The sequence below is a fragment of the Neomonachus schauinslandi genome, chromosome 16 (assembly GCF_002201575.2).
Source record: "Neomonachus schauinslandi chromosome 16, ASM220157v2, whole genome shotgun sequence".
Classification (NCBI taxonomy): Eukaryota; Metazoa; Chordata; class Mammalia; order Carnivora; family Phocidae; genus Neomonachus; species Neomonachus schauinslandi.
Genome location: NC_058418.1, coordinates 9,490,386 through 9,509,189, shown reverse-complemented (window position 1 = coordinate 9,509,189; position 18,804 = coordinate 9,490,386). Strand labels below are relative to the sequence as shown.

Sequence of the window (18,804 nt, the reverse complement as noted above, 5' to 3'; positions counted from 1 at the left end):
GGAGAACCATCTTGGCCAGGCCATCAGGAGAAACGAGAGGTGGGCTGCCTGCCCGTGGTGGCCTTGCAATCTCTTAGCCATGTGTTGCCACAAGAACACGGGACGCTATGCCGCCACTGTCCCCCATGCCTAAGAGAAACCCCTATTGGGATTGTTCATGTGATCTCCCGATACTTAACTATTTACAGTGTGTGCAATTAAAATTATGTGTATGTGCCAAACATTTTCTGAGGGTTGCTTCTCTAAAAGGTAGTGTAGGAATAGTAAGACTGCAGACACCAGCCTGGTCCAAACTTAGTTTGGGTACTTATTAGCTGTGTGACTTGGGAGAAATTCCCAACTTCTCTGTGCTTCAGTTCCCACTTCTGGAAAAATGGGTATAATGATGGTGTCTACATCCTATGGTTGCAAGATTCCGGTGAGTTATTCTTAGGGTAGTTCCTGGTGCACGGTGCATGCTTTTCCTGCAATCTCTGCTTTCGCTTTCACGCAATGAAGGAAGAGGTGATTAGAAACCATTTAGGCAGGGGTGGGCGAAGACGGGAGGAAATTCAGACTGATGCCAAGCAGGGTGCCTGAGGCTGGAATTTCTGCTGCCAGCCCGCAGGGCAGGGAAAACCAATTCCCACTTCTTGGGGAGGCTAGGTCAACAAGAAGGGGGAAGCAGGGCAGGGATCTGAAGCCAGGACTGATTTCAGTGTTTGTGCTGTCCCAGCTCCTGCACAAGAACTGAATCCTTGCAGGGGCGGGGACCGGGGCAGGAGGATCTCCTGCAGCGGCATCACTGCCCCCACATTACAGATAACTTGGCTCCATTATTTCCTGAGTGACCCTGGGCAAGTCACTTACCCTCTCTGGGCCTCAGCTGTCTCATCTGTAAGATGGGATGGCTCTGGTATCTACCCACCAGATGACTGTTCCCATTAGATGTGGGCCACTCAGTAAACGTGCACCTTTATCACCTCACAGCTGTTGCCCTGTGTCAAGCCTTCTCCTCCTACAGGGTCCCTTGCTCTGTCACTAATGGACTCATGGAATAACTCAGGATGTGCCTTCTGCAACTCAGTGTATCAAACATCTCATTTTATCCTGATCTGAGGCCTGCAAACTCCTGCACCCACCTGGTGTTTGGTCTTATTTGGAGAACAGAGTAAGAGATGCAAGCAGAGATAGGACACAGAGACATGGGTGGGGGAGAGCACAATGTGTGCGCATCAGAGCAAGACCAGGATCTTCCTTATCCCCCCCCCAATAAGCCAGCCTCCTTTCCCACCTCTATCTCCCCACATTTGTCAGAGAATTTCTCCCAGGGGTAATGAAGCTGTAATTTGAGGCCAGTGGAGCTCAGGGTTAAGCCCCAGGCTCTGGCGCAGGGTGGAGTTGAATTATACCATCACCACTTCCTGGCTGGGTAGCCCCGGGGAAGTGCTTGCCCCTCTTTGTACCTCAGTTCCCTCCTCTGGAAATGGAGGTCATCATTAACAGTGTCTGCTCACGGTGGCTGAGAGGAAGTCTGATTAGCACAGACGCTGGGGCCTGGCACCCTAACAGCTCGGCAGGTGTTAGCCGCAATTGCTACCAGTATTTGGGTACTGGCCGCTCCAACTAGATCCTCCTCCTCCTCCTCTCAGTGAGGGCTGGTCAGGGCTCTCCTGGGTGCTGCCGGGCCCCCAGCAACACTGCAACACAGACCTGGCAGAGAGGAGGCACTTGGGGGGCTGTTTCCTGACTGAACAAATGGAGAAAAAGACTGCAAGAAGTTCTGAGCTAGACCTCAACTTAGGGAGAGAGGGACAGAGGGAGGGAAGAGAGAGAGATGCAAGAGAGAGACACAGTGATGAAGAGAAGCTAGAAAAGATTAGGAAAGGAAAGGGAGCTCTCTGTATCCACCCCATTCGCTTCACAGATGGGGAATGTAAGGCCTGGGAGGGGCAGAGAGGTCCTGACCCCAGCACCCGGCCCCACACCCAGCTGCCTCCCTTCCCCAAGTCTGCCCTGCTCGCAAGGCTCTGGGAACAGACAGATGCCAGTAGAAAAAACACAGGACTTTATTATTCCCATTACAAAGAGCAGGTCTTCGCAGGATGAGGGCGGGAATTCTGATGGTGGAAAGGAGGCCCCTACTTGCCGGCGATGAGCGGGTTCCGCAGGACCACGATGACCGAGTCCCCACGCAGGAACATCTTGGAGATGTAGCGGTCCTTGTTGACTGGCTTGGACTTCTTCTTGCCCTTGCCGCTCTTGGGGACCTCGGTCCACATCTCCTTCACATTCTCCAGCACCATGTTGCAGTGCCTGGGGCGGGGGGAGGCACCGGGAGTGAGGGGGGAGCCTTCCGTCCGCCCCTCTTCCAGCAGCACCCACAGACCCAGGACCAGGACAGCTGGGGCTCCCATAGCACCTCCGCCAGTCCTCAGGTTGAGGCTTGGGCAAAGAACTTCACCCCTCTGGGCCCCAATGTCCTGCTCTCTAAAATGGAGCCATTCCCAGTGCCCCCATAGGGCTGCTGTGAAGCTCAATCAACACAGCATTCTTGTAAAGACTTAGAACAGGGCCCTGGTCCAAGGTAAAGGTAAGCAAAATGCGTCTGCTTGTGTTTCTTAATTCCAAGTACTTCTGAAGGCATCAGCGGGGGAGCTGCTTCTCTCTGCGGAACCAGAGGCCCCTGGGGCCTATGCGGGTACACGACGCCTCCACTACAGTCCTGCTTGGTCCCTGTCTCCTCAGGGTGCCAGGTGGACGCATGTGAGGACAGGATAGATTAACTCACTCCACAAGCACTTGCAATGAATACAGCAAAGAAGCAAACAGAGGATAACCCTGCCCTGATGGGGTCTGCATTCTAGAGAGAAGAATGCTAAGCAAGTCAACAGACTGACCTGAAACACTTGTCAGATTACATTACCTGCTATGAAGAAAAATTAAAGCCAGGCGAAGGGACAGAAGGATAGAAGGAAATGTTACCGAGTGGCAAGAAAAACAGAAAATAGTTAAGAGCAGGGAAGCTCTGTGCCTTGCTATGGAGTAATATCCACAAGAAGCTATTGAGTGACAAATGCCAAGTATTCGAGGAAAGTGATTCTCTTGAGGGGAAGAAGGCGGGTAGGAGAAGCATCGATACCCCCCACTTGCTTGTACAATACAGAATCCTGGAAGACATGCAGAGACAGGGGGCGGTGGGGTGACCTGGGTAGACTGGGGACAGGCTGGATGGAAAGTTTTCATCAGACTGCTATTACTGTTTTTGGAATCCTGTGAATACATTAGCAATTCAGAGAAAAATAAATTAAAAAAAAAAAAAAGTAGCGTACCAGTATAGAAACATTTCCAAGATATACTGTTAAGTGAAAAAGCCGAGGTCTAAAACTGTGTGATGTGCCCTTAGCAGTGATTTAAAAATAAAGAAAAGCACCCTCCTCCGTCTGTTGGTCTGATGTCACGTAAGGAGACAGACCTAAGGAATTCGCCATAGAGGGATTCCTGGGGAGGGCCACTGGTGGGCAGGGAGCAAAGACTTGCTCTTCATTGGGTGCTTTTTTTTCTTTTGAATTTTGTCTCAATTGCATGCACTGCTCACCCAAGAAAGTAACATAATTAACACAGTAAGTAAGGGGGTTAAGAATGCTTTAGCGGACCTGCAGGGATGTTCTCAGACCACTGACACACTGTGAAAAACAAAATGCAGAAGAGCAGCACATGAAAGATTCAATCTTAAAAACAATTAAATTGGGGCACCTGGGTGGCCCAGTCGGTAAACGTCTGCCTTTGGCTCAGGTCATGATCCCAGGGTCCTGGGATCGAGCCCCGCATTGGGCTCCCTGCTCCGCGGGAGGCCTGCTTCTCCCTCTCCCATTCCCCCTGCTTGTGTTCCCTCTCTCACTGTGTCTCTGTCAAATAAATAAATAAAATCTTTAAAAAAAAATTAAATTTATGGGGCGCCTGGGTGGCTCAGTTGGTTAAGCGACTGCCTTCGGCTCAGGTCATGATCCTGGAGTCCCTGGATCGAGTCCCGCATCGGGCTCCCTGCTCGGCGGGGAGTGTGCTTCTCCCTCTGACCCTCCCCCCTCTCATGTGCTCTCTCTAATTCTCTCTCTCTCTCAAATAAATAAATAAAATCTTTTAAAAAAAAAATAAATAAATAAATAAAAATTAAATTTATGATATGATGACATGTCAGTTAGACCTCAAAAAAGCTGTTAGCTAACACCACAGAGGAGCCCCTGGATATGTGTGAGAGTCAAATGTGGCAGGATACATATTAGGGTGGGAGGCTGGGTAGGGTGGAGAGGTGGGAGGCTGATGTGGGGGCAAGAAGCAGCAGCTAGCGGAAAAGGAAAGAATCACCCTAAAAAAGAGTGTGTGTGTGTGTGGCGGGGGGGCGCCTGGGTGGCGCAGTTGGTTGAGCGGCTGACTCTTGGTTTCAGCTTGGGTCATGATCTCAGATCATGAGATCGAGCCCCGCCTCCAGCTCCGTGCTCAGTGCAGAGTGGCTTGAAGCTCTCTCTCCCTCTGCCCCTCCTCCCCAAATTAAATACAATAAATCTTACAAAAAATGTGTATACACACACACACACACACACACGAATAAACCACCACTTAACTGTGCTCTTACTAAGTGCCCACGCCCCTCTCCTAAGCACGAAGCCAGCAATCCTCACTGCATCTCACCCCCAGGAGGTAAACACTGGTGTCACCTCCAGCTTCCAGAGCAGGACACCGGGTACAGTGGGATGACATTTTGGAAGTGGCAGATCCCGTGTTCAAATCCAGGTCTATCTGCCTCCGTGGGCTCGGCACTTCCTGTTCTCGTTCTCATTCTTGAGAAGAAACTGAGCCTCAGAGTGCAAAGACTTATTCCTGGTCACATAACAGCTTGTGGCAAAAACATCGTAGACTTACGCTTCGCCACACTATTTCCCAAATGCTAACTGAAGGCTGCAGGTTATATGTTTACTGAGCATTTATCATCTTAGCTACTGAGCCAAGTACTCTTCCTACAGAAATACTTAACCCTCACAACTGTCCTACGAGGGGTATTTTCTTTTTTTTTTTTTTTTAAGATTTTATTTATTTATTTGACAGAGAGATAGTGAGAGCAGGAACACAAGCAGGGGGAGTGGGAGAGGGAGAAGCGGGCTTCCGGCAGAGCAGGGAGCCCAATGTGGGACTCGATCCCAGGACCCTGGGATCATGACCTGAGCCAAAGGCAGAGGCTTAACGACTGAGCCACCCAGGAGCCCTACGAGGGGTATTTTCATGACGCCCGTTTTGCAGACAAGGAAACTGAGGCCCAGAGAGGAATAACCACTTGCTGTTCCCTCTGGCCAAAACACTCGGACCCTAGCTTGCTCCTTCATCGTATTTAGGTCTGTTCATCATTGCCTCTTCCTATGGGGCCTCTTGCATTCCAGTTTAGGACAGCACCTCCTTCCCAGCACTCCATACTCCTACTTGGCTTTTCTTTCCTTTTTTTTTTTTTAAAGATTTTATTCACTCAAGATAGAGAGCGAGCAAGAGAGAGCACGAACTGGGTCTGGGCAGAGGGAGAAGCAGACTCCCCACTGAGCAGAGAACCTGACGTGGGGCTCAATCCCAGGACCCCAGGATCGAAAGCAGATGCCCACCAACTGAGTCACCCAGGTGCCCTTGGCTTTACATTTCTTATGACAAGTTATTTATATGCTTGCTGTCAGCTTCCCTACCTACGGCATAAGCTCTCTTAAGTATAGGACCCATCTTTGTTTTAGTCACTGCTGTGTCTCTGGAGCCTAAAAAAAAGTACTGGGCATGGGTACTCTATGTTGTAACTGCAAAAACTGATTAAGAGCTTCCTGTGTGCCAGATGCTGTACTTCTAATGACTTTATTACACGTCAAATGTATTAAGTCACTGAATCTCAGCAACCACCAGAACTAGTGCCACTGTATGGAAGAGATAAAGTTACCTGCTGAAGGTCGCCTGGCTGCTAAGAGGCAGAGCTGGAAAATGAATCCAGGAAGCCTGGCTCCCAAGTACATGCCCAGCACTACTGTACTGCACAGCTGGAGGGACCACAAGATACTGTCACACCTTGAGGTCTGAAGGCGCTTATGCCCCAGGACTCTGAAAACTTTGTATTCAAGCTCCTCACACTGGAGCTAAGACCACATCTCCAGGCTTGGAGAGAACACCTTCCAGGACCCAGGCACTCACCTGTCGAAGGCCTTCACGCGGCCCAGGAGCTTCTTGTTGTTGCGGCAGTTGATGAGCACCTGGGTGTTGTTCTTGACTGACTGCGTGAGCACAGAGAGCGGACCTGTGTTGAACTCTTCTTCTTCCCGCTTCTGCAGCTCCTCTGGGGTCATCTCACTCTTGGGCTTGTTGAGGAGGCTCCTGAGTGGGCAAGCATGGAACCCACAGGTGAGAGGGCCCAGCGCTGGAGCGTGCGTGGTCACATGGCCTTGCACTTGGGTGTCTCCCCAACCCTTCCCCAACACATCCACCCTCCTGCTCAGGCCCTCTCGCTTGGCATCACCACTTGGATGCTTAATAGATGTTTCCAACCTTACACATCCTCAGTTGAGCTCCAGATCTCCCAACCACCCCAACCTACTCCATCCACAGCCTTCCTCATCTCCATCCTTCTAGTTCCTTGAGCAAAAATTCTGATACCAACTTGACTCCTCTCTCTCACATCCTGCATTCCATCTGTCAGCAAATCCTGTCATCTGCCTCTAAAATATACCCAGAATCTCACCATTTCTTACCATGGCCTAAACCCCCATCACCTCTCTCCTAAGAGGCTTATTTGTCTCCCTGCCTCTGCCCATGCTCCCCGACGGGTCTATTCTCCAGAGGAGTCCCAGAGGTTGTATCAAACCTAAGTCATATCTTCTCATGCTCTAAAACCCTCCCATGGCTCCCATCTCTGTGTAAAAAGTAAAATCCAAAGTTTTTACAATGCCCTGCATCTGTCCATCCCTCTGTTCCAGCCAGTGGCCTCCTAGGTGGTCCTTTAAGATATTAGGCAAACTTTCACCTTGGGCCTCTCCATTTGCTTTCTCTCTGTCTGGATACCTCCCCAGTTATCTTTGTGGTTCTCCCGCTCTTCAGGTCTTTGCTCAACTGTTGCCTTCTCAGTGTGTCCTGCACTGGTTATTAAGTTACTCTCTCTCAAAACTGACATTCCCCATTGTTTTTACCCTGGTCTATTGTTTCCTTACTCACAGCTCTGGTCACCTAACATTATGTTTTACATGTTTATTATCAGTGTATTCATTGCCTGCCTTTTCCCACCCCATAAGCTGCAGCAGGGGAGTTTTTTTTTCTTATGGGGCGGGGGTGGTATTCACTGATGTATCCCACGTGTCTAAAGCAGTGCCCCATACGGGAGCAATAAATAAATACTTGCTGAGTGAATACATAAATCAGGAAAATCATTTCGATGACTCGTGAGCCGAAAAAGTCGCGAATGAGGTGGAAAGCCAACCGTCTCCAGCTCAAATGGTCTGGATAAGTCCCGTACCTCAAACCGTTATTTCTAAAACTCCGCATTCCCCTTTCCCAGGTTCTTTCCTTCCCCTTAAAATCCATTTCAGTAAGACTATTTATCTGGGAAATCCCAGCCCATTAACTGGTAAAACTGCCTTCTCACTCGAACTCAGGACCCGTCAAAGGCCCCATGCCCGTCCTCAAACTCGTCAGGGGAAAGATGAGTACTTTACCCCTACAATCTCTGCCCTCGCCCCGCCTCTGCGCACCACCGGTAAGCGGCCACATTTACGCCCTCAACACCACTCCCGCCGCCAAAGCCTAGCCCGGCCTCACATGGTGATAGTGCCTGCGGTCCCAGATCAGCGCCGTCTCCTCCGCGTTGCTGCCGCTTCTGAAGACAGAGCGACAGGCGGGACTTCCGTTTCCTGCGGCCCACTTCCGTCGGCGCCTGCGCAAGCCCAACCTGTGGGGGCGTGGCCTGTTACCATAGCGACCCGCCCAGCCCAGCGCAGAGGTGGGGTAGAAGCATTGCGTAGTAGTTCAAGGTCTTTCAGGACCATACGGGGCAGATATTCACGATTATGGAGAGAAGAAGAAAACGGATTCGACTCAAATCATTTCGTTGTAGAGCGGCACAGGCTGAAAGAGGGAAAGGACACCCCATTCCAAATGCCCGCCGGCCCTGCCTTCGGGGGCGCGGCCTCCGCGAAGCCAATCGGCTCCTCGGTTCAGGGACGGACACCGCCCCTTTTCCTTCAGGGTCTGTTCTATTACGTGTCTATTGATCTTTCCGACTCCGAGTAACCAATCCTTTGCCTTTACACGGGAGAGGCGTGGACCTGTGCCTAGGTCCAATGTTTTCCACGATCAAACATTTCTCACTGGCTTCCTTTCCTCCGCTAAGGCGGAGCCTACCCCTTTCGCGCTCCCTTTTGGGGGTTGTGCAACCCTCAGGGGAACCAACCCTAAAAGCCCCAGGGAGACAAGAAGGCGTGTTCTCGGAACGAGAGTCCCCATTGGCTTTACTGATCGAGGAAGGGTGGGATGGTGCAGCCTCTCTTATTGTTCATTGGTCCGGTGATTCCATGGGGTGGGATTTGGCTGGGCCTAAACTGTCCGCGGTCCGGGACCGGTTTCTGGGCGAAGCTGCCATGCCTTCCGGGGGCCGCGGGCGGTCCCGGCTGCGGCTCGGGGAACGTGGCCTCTTGGAGCCACCCTCACCGCCCAAGCGCCGCCTGCTCCCGCGGGCGCACTTCTTGCCCCTGCTTCTGCTGTCCCTGGCCGTGGCCTCGGCGTTCTACACCATCTGGAGCGCCTGGCACCGCCAGACTGAGGAGCTGCCACGGGGCCGTGAGCTGCGGGTGAGGCCGGGCAGGGCCACGGGCACCGCGGGAGCCCTCATTCCCCGCCTCGCCTTCCCTGAGGTCTCAGGTTGACGTGGCTGTATCGTATGGCTCTAGCCGCAGGTGCTGCGGTCTCCATCGTTAGAGCGCATGCTCGTTGCTAACGAACTGAGGCTTCGGGCTTGTTCTGCAATAGGTGGTTCTCCCTAAGAGGAAGGGTCTGGAGTAGTAAGACTTGGGAGTTCTGGGTTCCAATCTGAAAGTCAGCTATTTGGAAGAGTCCTTCCTCTGTCTCGGCCTTGATTTCCCCATCAGGATTGGGGTGGGCTGGAGCTGATGGGCTTAGAGGGACTTTTCCTGAGTCCCTCGGCTGGAGGCTCGAATTAGGAAGAAGAACCGGGGTTTCTTAGGGGCGATTGCGTCTGGGTTAGGGTCGGAATGGGGGTTGCTCTCACACTCGGCTCTTCTCTTCCCTATCCTACCCCCTCCCAAGGGCCGGTTGATCGGAAGCCTCCCCGAAGCTCGGCTGCGGAGGGTGGTGGGGCAACTGGACCCACATCGTCTCTGGAACACTTATCTGCGCCCCCTGCTGGTTGTGCGGACCCCGGGCAGCCCTGGCAATCTCCAAGTCAGAAAGGTAAAGGGCCCCACCTCCAACCCCTGACCCGCAGCCTGCCAGGGAATAGGAAATAGGCATTCTGCCCAAGATACCCCAAGCAGCTAAAAAGCAGAACTGGGGCTCTGACTCGAGCTAATCTGAATCTAGAATCCCACGTTGGTAACCACTAGGCTGTATTGCCCTTCATACTCCCCCCAAAAGCTTACTGTGTGCTAGGCAACAGCTCTATGAGGTGAGCAGTGATGTAATCCTCACTATGCAGATGGAAATTGAGGACCGGAGCAGTTAGGCATTTTGCCTGAATCCCACAGCTAAAAAATGGTATACCTAGGGTTTCAACCCAAATTTCAGATTGGTTCCAGAGCTGGCACAATGACATCTCTATATCGCTTCCCAGAAAGCATCCAGTCATTTGAAGACTTACCCCCTGAGTTCAGATCCCACCTCAGCCACTTGGAGTGTGACCCTGGATTAGTTCCTTAACCTCTCTGTGCCTCAGTTTCCTCATCTATGAAATGGAGCCATCGACAGTGCCTATTCCTACAGGGTTCCTAGAACAGGGCTTGGCACACAATGAGTGCTATCGATGAGTGAGCTGGGATTAGTCTTGGCATCGAGAGGCGGGGTCACGACACACCTGGCACTCAGTAGGCCCTCAGCAAAAGCGTGTCAAGGGAATGATTTAAACCAAAGTGGGGATTATGAGTCAGCCCGACTGCTCTGCATGGCTCAGGTCACATGGCCCTTCTCCCAACCTCCTCCCCAGTCCCCACCCACCCTCCCACCTCTCTCCTGCCACTAGTTTCTGGAGGCTACACTGCGGACCCTGACTGCAGGCTGGCATGTGGAACTGGACCCCTTCACGGCCTCGACACCCCTGGGGCCACTGGACTTCGGCAACGTGGTGGCCACGTTGGACCCAGGGGCTGCCCGTCACCTCACCCTTGCCTGCCATTATGACTCCAAGCTCTTCCCATCTGGTTCGACTCCCTTTGTGGGGGCCACAGATTCGGCTGTGCCTTGTGCCCTGCTCCTAGAGCTGGCCCAGGCCCTCGACAGGGAGTTGAGTAGAGCCAAAAAGCAGGTGAGGAGTGGGTGGAGGGGTGGGAGTCTGGGGCTGCCTCGACCCTCGTCTAAACCCCCCTTCCCTTCCCTTCCCTGGACTTATCTTCCTGCCTCCGTTCCACACACGCAGTCACAGGGATCTTTCCCTCCTCCCCTGAATGTCCGATCCTGTCTCTCCTCCGCCCAAAGCCCTCCCAGAGCTCCTACCCCATTGCAGGCATAAGCGAGAGTCCTTATAGGGGCCTCTGAGTTGTGCCCTGTTACCTCTCAAGTCTCCTCTCCCACCCCTGTCCCTCCTCACTCCACTCTAGCCACCCACCTCCTCAGCGTTCCTCAGACTCACAAGGCTCACTCCCGCCTGAGAGCATTTGCACCTGCCGTTTGCTCTGGCTAGAATGTGCTTTTTGCAGATACCTTCCTGGCTGGCTCCCACCCTTCATTCAAGTGTCCACTCCGATGTCACCCCCTCAGAGATGGTTTCCCAGCCACCCTGAAAGAGCTCCCTGTCACTATCCCAAGCATTTCTGGTGCTTTATGTAGATGTGTTTGTCTGTCTCCCCAGCTAGAACAAGCTCCCTATAGGCAGGGATTTGGCTGCTTTTGTTTTCTGCTGTATTCCCTGGGCCCACAAGATTACCTGGTGTAAATTAGGATGTCAAGAGAAATGTGTGGAATGTATAAATGAAAGAAAGCACAAATCCCCTCCTGCTTCTCCCTTGCTCAGGCCCCTTCCATGGCTCAAACCCCCTGTAATAAAGCCCAAGTCCCTGGTATCTGCTCATCCCTCGGGCCTCTTCACAAAGCTCTCTGGCTCTGGTGCCAACCCTTGGCCATATTGGTTCTTGCCTGGGAACATTCTCCCTGCTGCCCCATTTTGCCAGGCCAGCTCCCACTCACCTCCGTGCAAACGTCCCTTCCCAGCAGACCCAACATGCTCTGCAGGCCAGGTTATCCCCAACTCCCTTCCCATGCTCTTTTAGAACCCCAGAGTTCTTGGAAGCATTCGTCCAAGTGCAGTTCACTGCATAATGATTCGTTTGTGGGTCTGTCCCTTCTGCTAAAGGAACCTAAAGAATAACAGTAATAATCAGAGCTGCCCCTTCTTAGTTACTGTATACCAGGTGCTATTCCAGGACCTGGATTCGCATCCTACCATATGATTAGAATTGTTATTAACCCCATTTTGTCATCTGATGCCTTGAGAAGTTAGTAACTTACCCGTAACTGCCCGGCTACAAAGTGGCCGAGCCAGGATTTGAACCCAGGCGGTCTGGCTCAGAGTCTGCACTTCTGGCCCACCCTCTACAAGTGAGGAGACCTAGTTTGCGCTATTCAGCAGTGCAGGCGGGCAGGAAATGTGGATGGGTTGAGGCCGAGGGCTGGAACCAAGCCGGCCCTGACCCCCGGCTCCCACAGGAAGCCCCAGTGACTCTGCAGCTGCTCTTCTTGGACGGTGAAGAGGCACTGAAGGAGTGGGGGCCCCAGGACTCCCTCTATGGCTCCCGGCACCTGGCCCAGCTCATGGAGTCTGCACCCCACAGCCCAGGCCCCACCAGGATCCAGGCTATCGTAAGAGCAGGGCCCCACTGGGTTCCGGCGAGGGAGGGAGAGGGCAACGCAAGGTTGGCGAGATCCCACCTGGCCTCTCTCCCTAGGAGCTCTTCATGCTTCTTGATCTCCTGGGCGCCCCTAATCCGAACTTCTACAGTCATTTCCCTCACACGGCCCGCTGGTTCCATCGGCTGCGGACCATCGGTAAGGGTGAAGGTGGGGGCAGGCACCAGCCTGGGATGTAGGAGGGAAAGCCTGGTGGGGTGGGTCCCTGTTCTCTGAGGGGTCATCCAGCCTGCCCTCCACCTCCCTACTCTCTCTCTAAGGCATTAGGGCAGAAACACACAAAGATCCCACAGCAGTCAAGTGCAGTGATTCCACATAGTCTCTGGGGTCCAGTAGCCCTGGCTTTGAATTTGGGCTCTGCCTCTTCCCAGCTGGGTGAACCTGGGCAAATGGCTTCATCTCTCTGAGCCTCCATTTCCTATCTGTAAAATGGGCACAATAGTAACAATAATAGGGGTATCTACCTCCTAGGCTCAGAGGGAATAGAGGAGACTGGGAACACAGTGAGCCTGTGGAAAGGGCTAGCTAATTACATCCTTGTGGGGATGTAAAGATTAGTTCTTTATCCCCAGGCCCCCTGCCCTGCCCTGATCTGTGTGCAGGAGAAACTTTGACCCTGAGGGGGCTGACCCTTGCTCTCTAATCCCCACCACCTCCAGAGAAGCGCCTGCACCGCATGAATCTGCTACAGTCTCATCCCCAGGAAGTGATGTACTTCCAGCCTGGGGAGCCCCCTGGCTCTGTGGAAGATGACCACATCCCCTTCCTCCACCGAGGTACTTCCTGGGCTGGGGGTGGGGAGGGGGGGCGGGGAGGGGGCTCACGGCGTCCAAGGGAGGACAGGTGGGACCTGGCCCTGGCCCCTTCCTAGGGTCGGGGACTGGTGGCAAGTTGCTGAACTTCTTTGTGCCTCAACTTTCTCATCTGTAGAATGGGAACACTAAGAGCCCCTATCTCAGAGTTGTTGAGGGGACTGAATGAGCTCTTATAGTAAAGACGTTACTTGCATAGTGCCTGGCACACAGTAAGCCTCCAGAGAACGTTAGCTAGTACTGTTGGTGCCTCAGTGATCAGATTCCAGTACTTGTCTTTCAAGGCCCTGGGAGTCCCGCAGAATCACCAGAGGAGCTTCGAAAAATGCCCAGTTGCATTTCAGGCATTTTTCGTTTCACTGAACCACAATCTTGGGTCTCTGCATTATTTTTACAAAACTCCCAGATGATTCTGTCGCACAGCCAGGGCTGAAGACATCTGGTAGAGGGGTTCAGAACATAGGTTTTAGAATCGGACAGGCTGGGGCGCCTGCATAGCTCAGTTGGTTAAGCGTCTGCCTTCGGCTCAAGTCATGATCCCGGGGTCCTGGGATCGAGCCCCGCATCGGGCTCCCTGCTCAGTGGGGAGTCTGCTTCTCCCTCTGCCTCTCCCCTCCAGCTTGTGCTCCCTCTCCCTCTCTCTCTCTCAAATAAATAAATAAAATCTTAAAAAAAAAAGAAAGAAAGAATCGGACAGGCTTGGGTTCTAGTGTCTACCACTTACCATTGGTCGACCAAAGGCAGATTACTCAGGCTCTCTGAGCCTGTCTCCTGCATTTCTTCTGGAAAACGAAAAGACACATACATACATATGAACACACCTGTTTGTGTATATTCGTAATCACAGGGTTGGGAGGATTGAATGAGATTAGGTAAAATGCCTTCTCATGCAGTGCATGGCATATTATATTAAGTGCTAAAAACTGCTTTTAAAGTTTTTACTCTCTAATTTACTCACTCCATAAATATGCCATTCCTGACAGTGCCTTTAGTGATTCTTTCAGTGATTATTTCCCAACGCAGGTCCTGGGCTGGGTGTCCGGGATACTGTGATGGCCCATAACCTGCCTGGGTCCTGTCCAGTGTGGGGAGGGGACAGATATTTAGCGAATCTTGACAAACACAGAGGGAAGCGCTCGGAGGATGGGAACCCATCGTAATGCAGGGATTAGGAACACAGACTTGGAAGACAGGTGGCCCAGCTTCAAATTCTCACTGTGCTGTTTACTTGAGGCAGGACCTTAGGCAAATCACTCTGCCTGCCTCTGTGCCTCGGCGTCCTCCTCTATAAAATAGGGGTAAATATAGGATTATTGTAAAGGATTACTGTAAGGGTAAAATGGTGTGTGTGGCCTTAGCTGAGGGCCTGGACCAGAAGGGCGCCTGGCTGGCTTAGTTGGTAGAGCATCCGACTCTTGATCTTGGGGTAGTGGGTTTGAGCCCCACATTGGGCATAGAGATGACTTTAAAAAAAATTTTTTTTAAAGATGCAAGCTATGGGGCACCTCGGTGGCTCAGTTGGTGAAGTGTTTGCCTTCTGCTCGGGTCATGATCCCAGGATCCTGGCATGGAGCCCCACATGGAGCTCCTTGCTCAGTGGGGAGTCTGCTTCTCCCTCTGCCTCTGCTTCGCCCCCTGCTTGTGCACGCTCTCTCTCTCTGTCAAATAAATAAATAAAATCTTTGGGAAAAAAAAGTGCAAGCTATCAATAAAGAGAAAAAGAACCTAATAATAAACCTGGCAATATGAGGTCAAAGACATCTTTCCCTTCTTCTGGCCTTTGCATAATCCATTAGGTTTTGAGTTTCTCTAGTTTGTGTGTGAGAACAATAGATGTTCTGTATGTATATATTTAAACTAACATGTTGCCCTCACATGCTTAAAATCATCATTCAGAGTTCTTCAAGTGCTAGGACAGAGTATCTTCTGGGTGGGGTGAGGCAGGTTTCCCCAGGCCCAGGGCTGGGCTTCTGGGTCAGCCATCGGCCTGACCGAGCTTCCCCTCTCTCCTGCCAGGGGTCCCGGTGCTCCACCTCATCTCCATGCCCTTCCCCGACGTCTGGCACACACCCCATGACTCTGAGGCCAACCTGCACCCCCCCACGGTACACAACCTGAGCCGCATCCTCGCCGTGTTCCTGGCTGAATATCTGGGGCTCTAGCCTCCGTGGCTGACTCTGAAGAAGTGCCTGGCCAGGACATGCCAAGGACACATGGAACCAGCTCAGGCCAGGCTTCCCCGGGGTATGCTGGCTTATCCTTTTCTTTGGTATGGATTCTACTTGCGCTATGATTGGAAGACCCTCTTTCCTTTGACTATCTCAGGCTGCCACTCTTTAAAGACATGGAAGAGACGAGAAGACTGTGGGGGTGGCAGCCGAAGAAATAAGAGCTTGGACCCCGTCCTGGAGGAAGCACTTGGTCTGAAGATTTGCGGGGGCCAAAGGCTGTTCTCAGTTTTATAGTCGGCACACCTTGGACTGGCATCTGGACCAGCAACACCACCCCCCCAAATGAATTCTCTGTGGCTTATGTTTTTAGGTCCATGGATTGCTGTATGGGATCCACAGGGGATGTGCTTAGAAGCAGGAACAGAGGAGGTGGAAGCCAATATTTGGGAACTCGAGTCGGCCAGACCCAAGGGCAATGAACCAGTGTTTCTGTGAAACATATTCTACAGAATTAGCCTAACTAGATGTTGCATGAAAAAGGGGATCTAAGATGCGGGGTGAGAAATTAAGTGAGTTTCTTCATTGCACAATGTGAACTTTGAAGAGTAAGGCAGAATGCAGTGTTGTTTCCCCAAAGTATTTCAACGTGGAACCCCTAAATTGGGGAGCTCCTGAACGAGGGTACCTCAGAAGACACCTTGGGAAATGCTGGGTTTTGACAGTTGGAGTGTATTTGTGGGAGGAATGAGTAAGACGGAGTCACTGCCAATGAGTTCTACCAAACAATCCCTTCCCTTTCACTTGTGGGTAGAGGAGTGTGAGATGGTGGGTGTCACCGCAAGTCTAAGTGATGGCTTGAGGAAGTACTTCCCAACCCAGCTACGGTTCAGACTCAAGAGGGGGTGCTTATTAAAAAATGCAGACTCCCAGGTTCTACCCCAGACCTGCTGAATCAGAACTCCAGGGAGGGGCTGGGACTCTGTAATGAGCACCTGAGGGAGTCTCCCGATCAGCGAAGTTGGGGACCTGCTGTCCTTAAGGATACAGTGTGGTGCGTTCCCTGCGGCTTAGCAAACCTTCTCAAAAAAAAAAACACCAAACCCATAAAATAGGGGGCGCCTACAAAGGGAGACCTCTGCTGGGTTCCGTGCCTGCCGGTTTTGTGACTTCGATGGAGTCCTGGTAGGCAGGGGGGAGGCCAGGCGAGGATGGAGAGTGTACAAAGGTGAGCACTGGCCTTCCAAGCCAGCTTGGGGCTGGAGAAGACTCTCTTGAGTCTTCATTCAGAGGCTGAAGCTCAGGATCTCAAACGAGGGAGGATAAACAGAAGGTCCTCGTTTGTAGTTTTCCACTGTAGCTGACATGTATTGGGCCCCTACTGTGTGCACTTGACACATATCAGCTCATAGTCTCCGACCAAGTCCTGAGGAGGGTACAATTTCCGTTCCCCTTTTGCAAAGGAGGAGGGCGAGGGCTGAGGGTTATGACCCGGGTGTTTACAGAGCCATGTGCTCCCCCCCAGCTGCAACTCCTAACCTCATGTCCCATCTCCCAGAGATCACCTGTGCTGGACCAACAGATGGTTGGCAGCGAGTAGCGCCTCCTGAGGCTTAAATGACTACAAGCTAGAGCGAGCAGCGTTGGTGGGGGAGGGGGGAGACTAACGACCTTTAAGAGGTGGAGGTGGAGGTGGGGGCGCCTGGGTGGCTCAGTTGGTTAAGCGACTGCCTTCGGCTCAGGTCATGATCCTGGAGTCCCGGGATCGAGTCCCGCATCGGGCTCCCTGCTCGGCAGGGAGTCTGCTTCTCCCTCTGACCCTCCCCCTCTCATGCTCTCTCTCTATCTCATTCTCTCTCAAATAAATAAATAAAATCTTAAAAAAAAAAAAAAAGAGGTGGAGGTGGCATGAGTCCCGCGTTCAGAACCGGAAATTGACAGACCTCAACAGCCAGGGCGGCAAGGCTCCCCAACCACAGGGACGGCTCCTGTTTGTTCATTTCTTGTGTGGCAGGCACAGTGCCAGGCACGTGAGAGCACCCCATCTCCCCTTCAACTCACAGCCACCCCAAAAGTAGGTGACACCATCATTTCTGTGTTCAGAGACCGGGAGCCATGTGCTGTTACGCCCCAGGCTCTCGATGGGTCCCTGAAAGACCTCCCGCTTGAGTACTGCACACCAGGCACTGGGCAAGGGGGCCTGATGCCCACTTTCCCTCTGGAATCTGGGGCAGGGATCGTTAGCCCATCTCACAGAGGAGGCTGCTGCTTGGCGGGATGTTTTCCCCAGCTCCCGTCTGTCCCCCAAACTTCACACTCTGATGGGCCCCCTAGGTTTATCTGACAAGCACAACGCCTGAGCACTCTAGGTGCTGACGTCTCACAAATCGATCTTTTTGGAGGACTGTCAGGATTCTCATTTTTCACCTGAAACAGCTTCGGAGAAATCAATAGCTGCAGATCATGTGTCTAGGTGCACTTTTCTTTAAAATTCATCCTGCTTTGGGGCGCCTGGGTGGCTCAGTCGTTAAGTGTCTGCCTTCGGCTCAGGTCATGATCCCAGGGTCCTGGGATCGAGCCCCGCATCGGGCTCCCTGCTCAGCGGGAAGCCCGCTTCTCCCTCTCCCACTCCCCCTGCTTGTGTTCCCTCTCTCGCTGTCAAATAAATAAATAAAAATCTTAAAAAAACAAATTGCAAGAAAAAAAATAAAATTCATCCTGCTTACAATGCATTGGGCTTATCGGTGTCACTCATCAGTCTGGAATTCACAACCATCCTGTCTTAAAATATTATCTTTGCACCATTGTCTCTTCTGATTCTAGAAGGTCAACTGAATGTGTTATAGATATTCTCACTCTATCTTCCATTAACATTTTTTTCATTTTTTTTTGTTTCTGCCTCTGTGCTACTTTTTGGACCTAGCTCTAGTTCAATCTTTTTTTTCACTTGTGCCTGATTTGCTGTTGAGCCCAGCCACTGAGTTTTTACTTTGGGTTCTTGTGTCCGGGGCTTTCTCCCTTTCCCATCTGCTAGGCCATTACTTAGTTCTGGGCTGCCTGCAGAGATTTCCAAGCTCTTCTACACATTTGCCCTGCTCGCTGAAAGCAGAGTGATCCTGCGGAACCTTTCATAAGCCGTAAGCACAGAGTATCCCCCACTTTCCAAAAGTTTGTGTCCCGCCACTGCACCTTCACAAAAGACCTACCTTAGGTTGGTAAAGCGTCTGCCTTTAGTTCAGGTCATGATCCCAGAGTCCTGGGATCGAGTTCCACATCGTGCTCCTTGCTCAGCAAGGAGCCTGCTTCTCCCTCTGCCTGCCTCTCTCCCTGCTCAAACAAACAAAATCTTAAAAAAAAAAAAAAAAAAAAGACCTACCTTAGTACCTGTTATCACTAACAGAAAGAGATCCAAAGAGGATTTTCACTTTTTTGAAAAAAGCCGTTATCGTACTAAGGCAGATCTTTTGTAAAATGCAAAGTGGTGTAATTTGAGCTTTCGGAAAGTTGGGGAGACCCGTATTCTAATCCGTGAGCGGGTTCACCGTCCAAAGCCCCCGTGAGTCTGCTTTTGCTCTGTTGTCTCTTCTGGTTCTTGTTCGTGGTGCTTTATTTCCACGCATGTTGGGTGACTTGACCGTGGGCTGCTCATTGTCTGAAAATCATTTGCGGGGATTCTAGATGACAGTTCTTTACCCCGGAGGATTTAT

General features: G+C 51.9%; 2 protein-coding genes across 2 annotated transcripts; one reads left to right on the top strand and one right to left on the bottom strand.

The window, feature by feature from the left end:
• Positions 1-2,028: 2,028 nt before the first annotated feature.
• SNRPD2 (small nuclear ribonucleoprotein D2 polypeptide) lies at positions 2,029-7,894 on the bottom strand. The gene is made up of 3 exons (XM_021681163.1): positions 7,807-7,894; positions 6,193-6,372; positions 2,029-2,295 (listed from the first exon to the last, which is right to left on the bottom strand). Coding segments are annotated over exons 1-3 (357 nt in total). The 5' UTR covers positions 7,809-7,894; the 3' UTR covers positions 2,029-2,120.
• Positions 7,895-8,615: 721 nt separating this feature from the next.
• Positions 8,616-17,459, top strand: QPCTL (glutaminyl-peptide cyclotransferase like). Its single transcript, XM_044922210.1, has 8 exons — positions 8,616-8,834; positions 9,310-9,453; positions 10,238-10,519; positions 11,917-12,069; positions 12,156-12,255; positions 12,777-12,893; positions 14,946-16,777; positions 16,995-17,459. Exons 1-7 carry the CDS (start codon positions 8,625-8,627, stop codon positions 15,089-15,091), a joined length of 1,152 nt encoding a protein of 383 aa, XP_044778145.1. The 5' UTR covers positions 8,616-8,624; the 3' UTR covers positions 15,092-16,777; positions 16,995-17,459.
• The last annotated feature ends 1,345 nt before the right edge of the window (positions 17,460-18,804 follow it).

What these genes read in the sequence shown, in the direction of transcription:
- SNRPD2 (XM_021681163.1), bottom strand. An exon ending in CGCGTGAAGGCCTTCGACAG is followed by an intron (nt 2,296 to 6,192) that starts GTGAGTGCCTGG and finishes CCCCCGCCCCAG; the next exon opens with GCACTGCAACATGGTGCTGG.
- QPCTL (XM_044922210.1), top strand. Translation starts at nt 8,625, where the DNA reads ATGCCTTCCGGGGGCCGCGGGCGGTCCCGGCTGCGGCTCGGGGAACGT. An exon ending in TGAGTAGAGCCAAAAAGCAG is followed by an intron (nt 10,520 to 11,916) that starts GTGAGGAGTGGG and finishes CGGCTCCCACAG; the next exon opens with GAAGCCCCAGTGACTCTGCA. An exon ending in CATCCCCTTCCTCCACCGAG is followed by an intron (nt 12,894 to 14,945) that starts GTACTTCCTGGG and finishes CTCTCCTGCCAG; the next exon opens with GGGTCCCGGTGCTCCACCTC.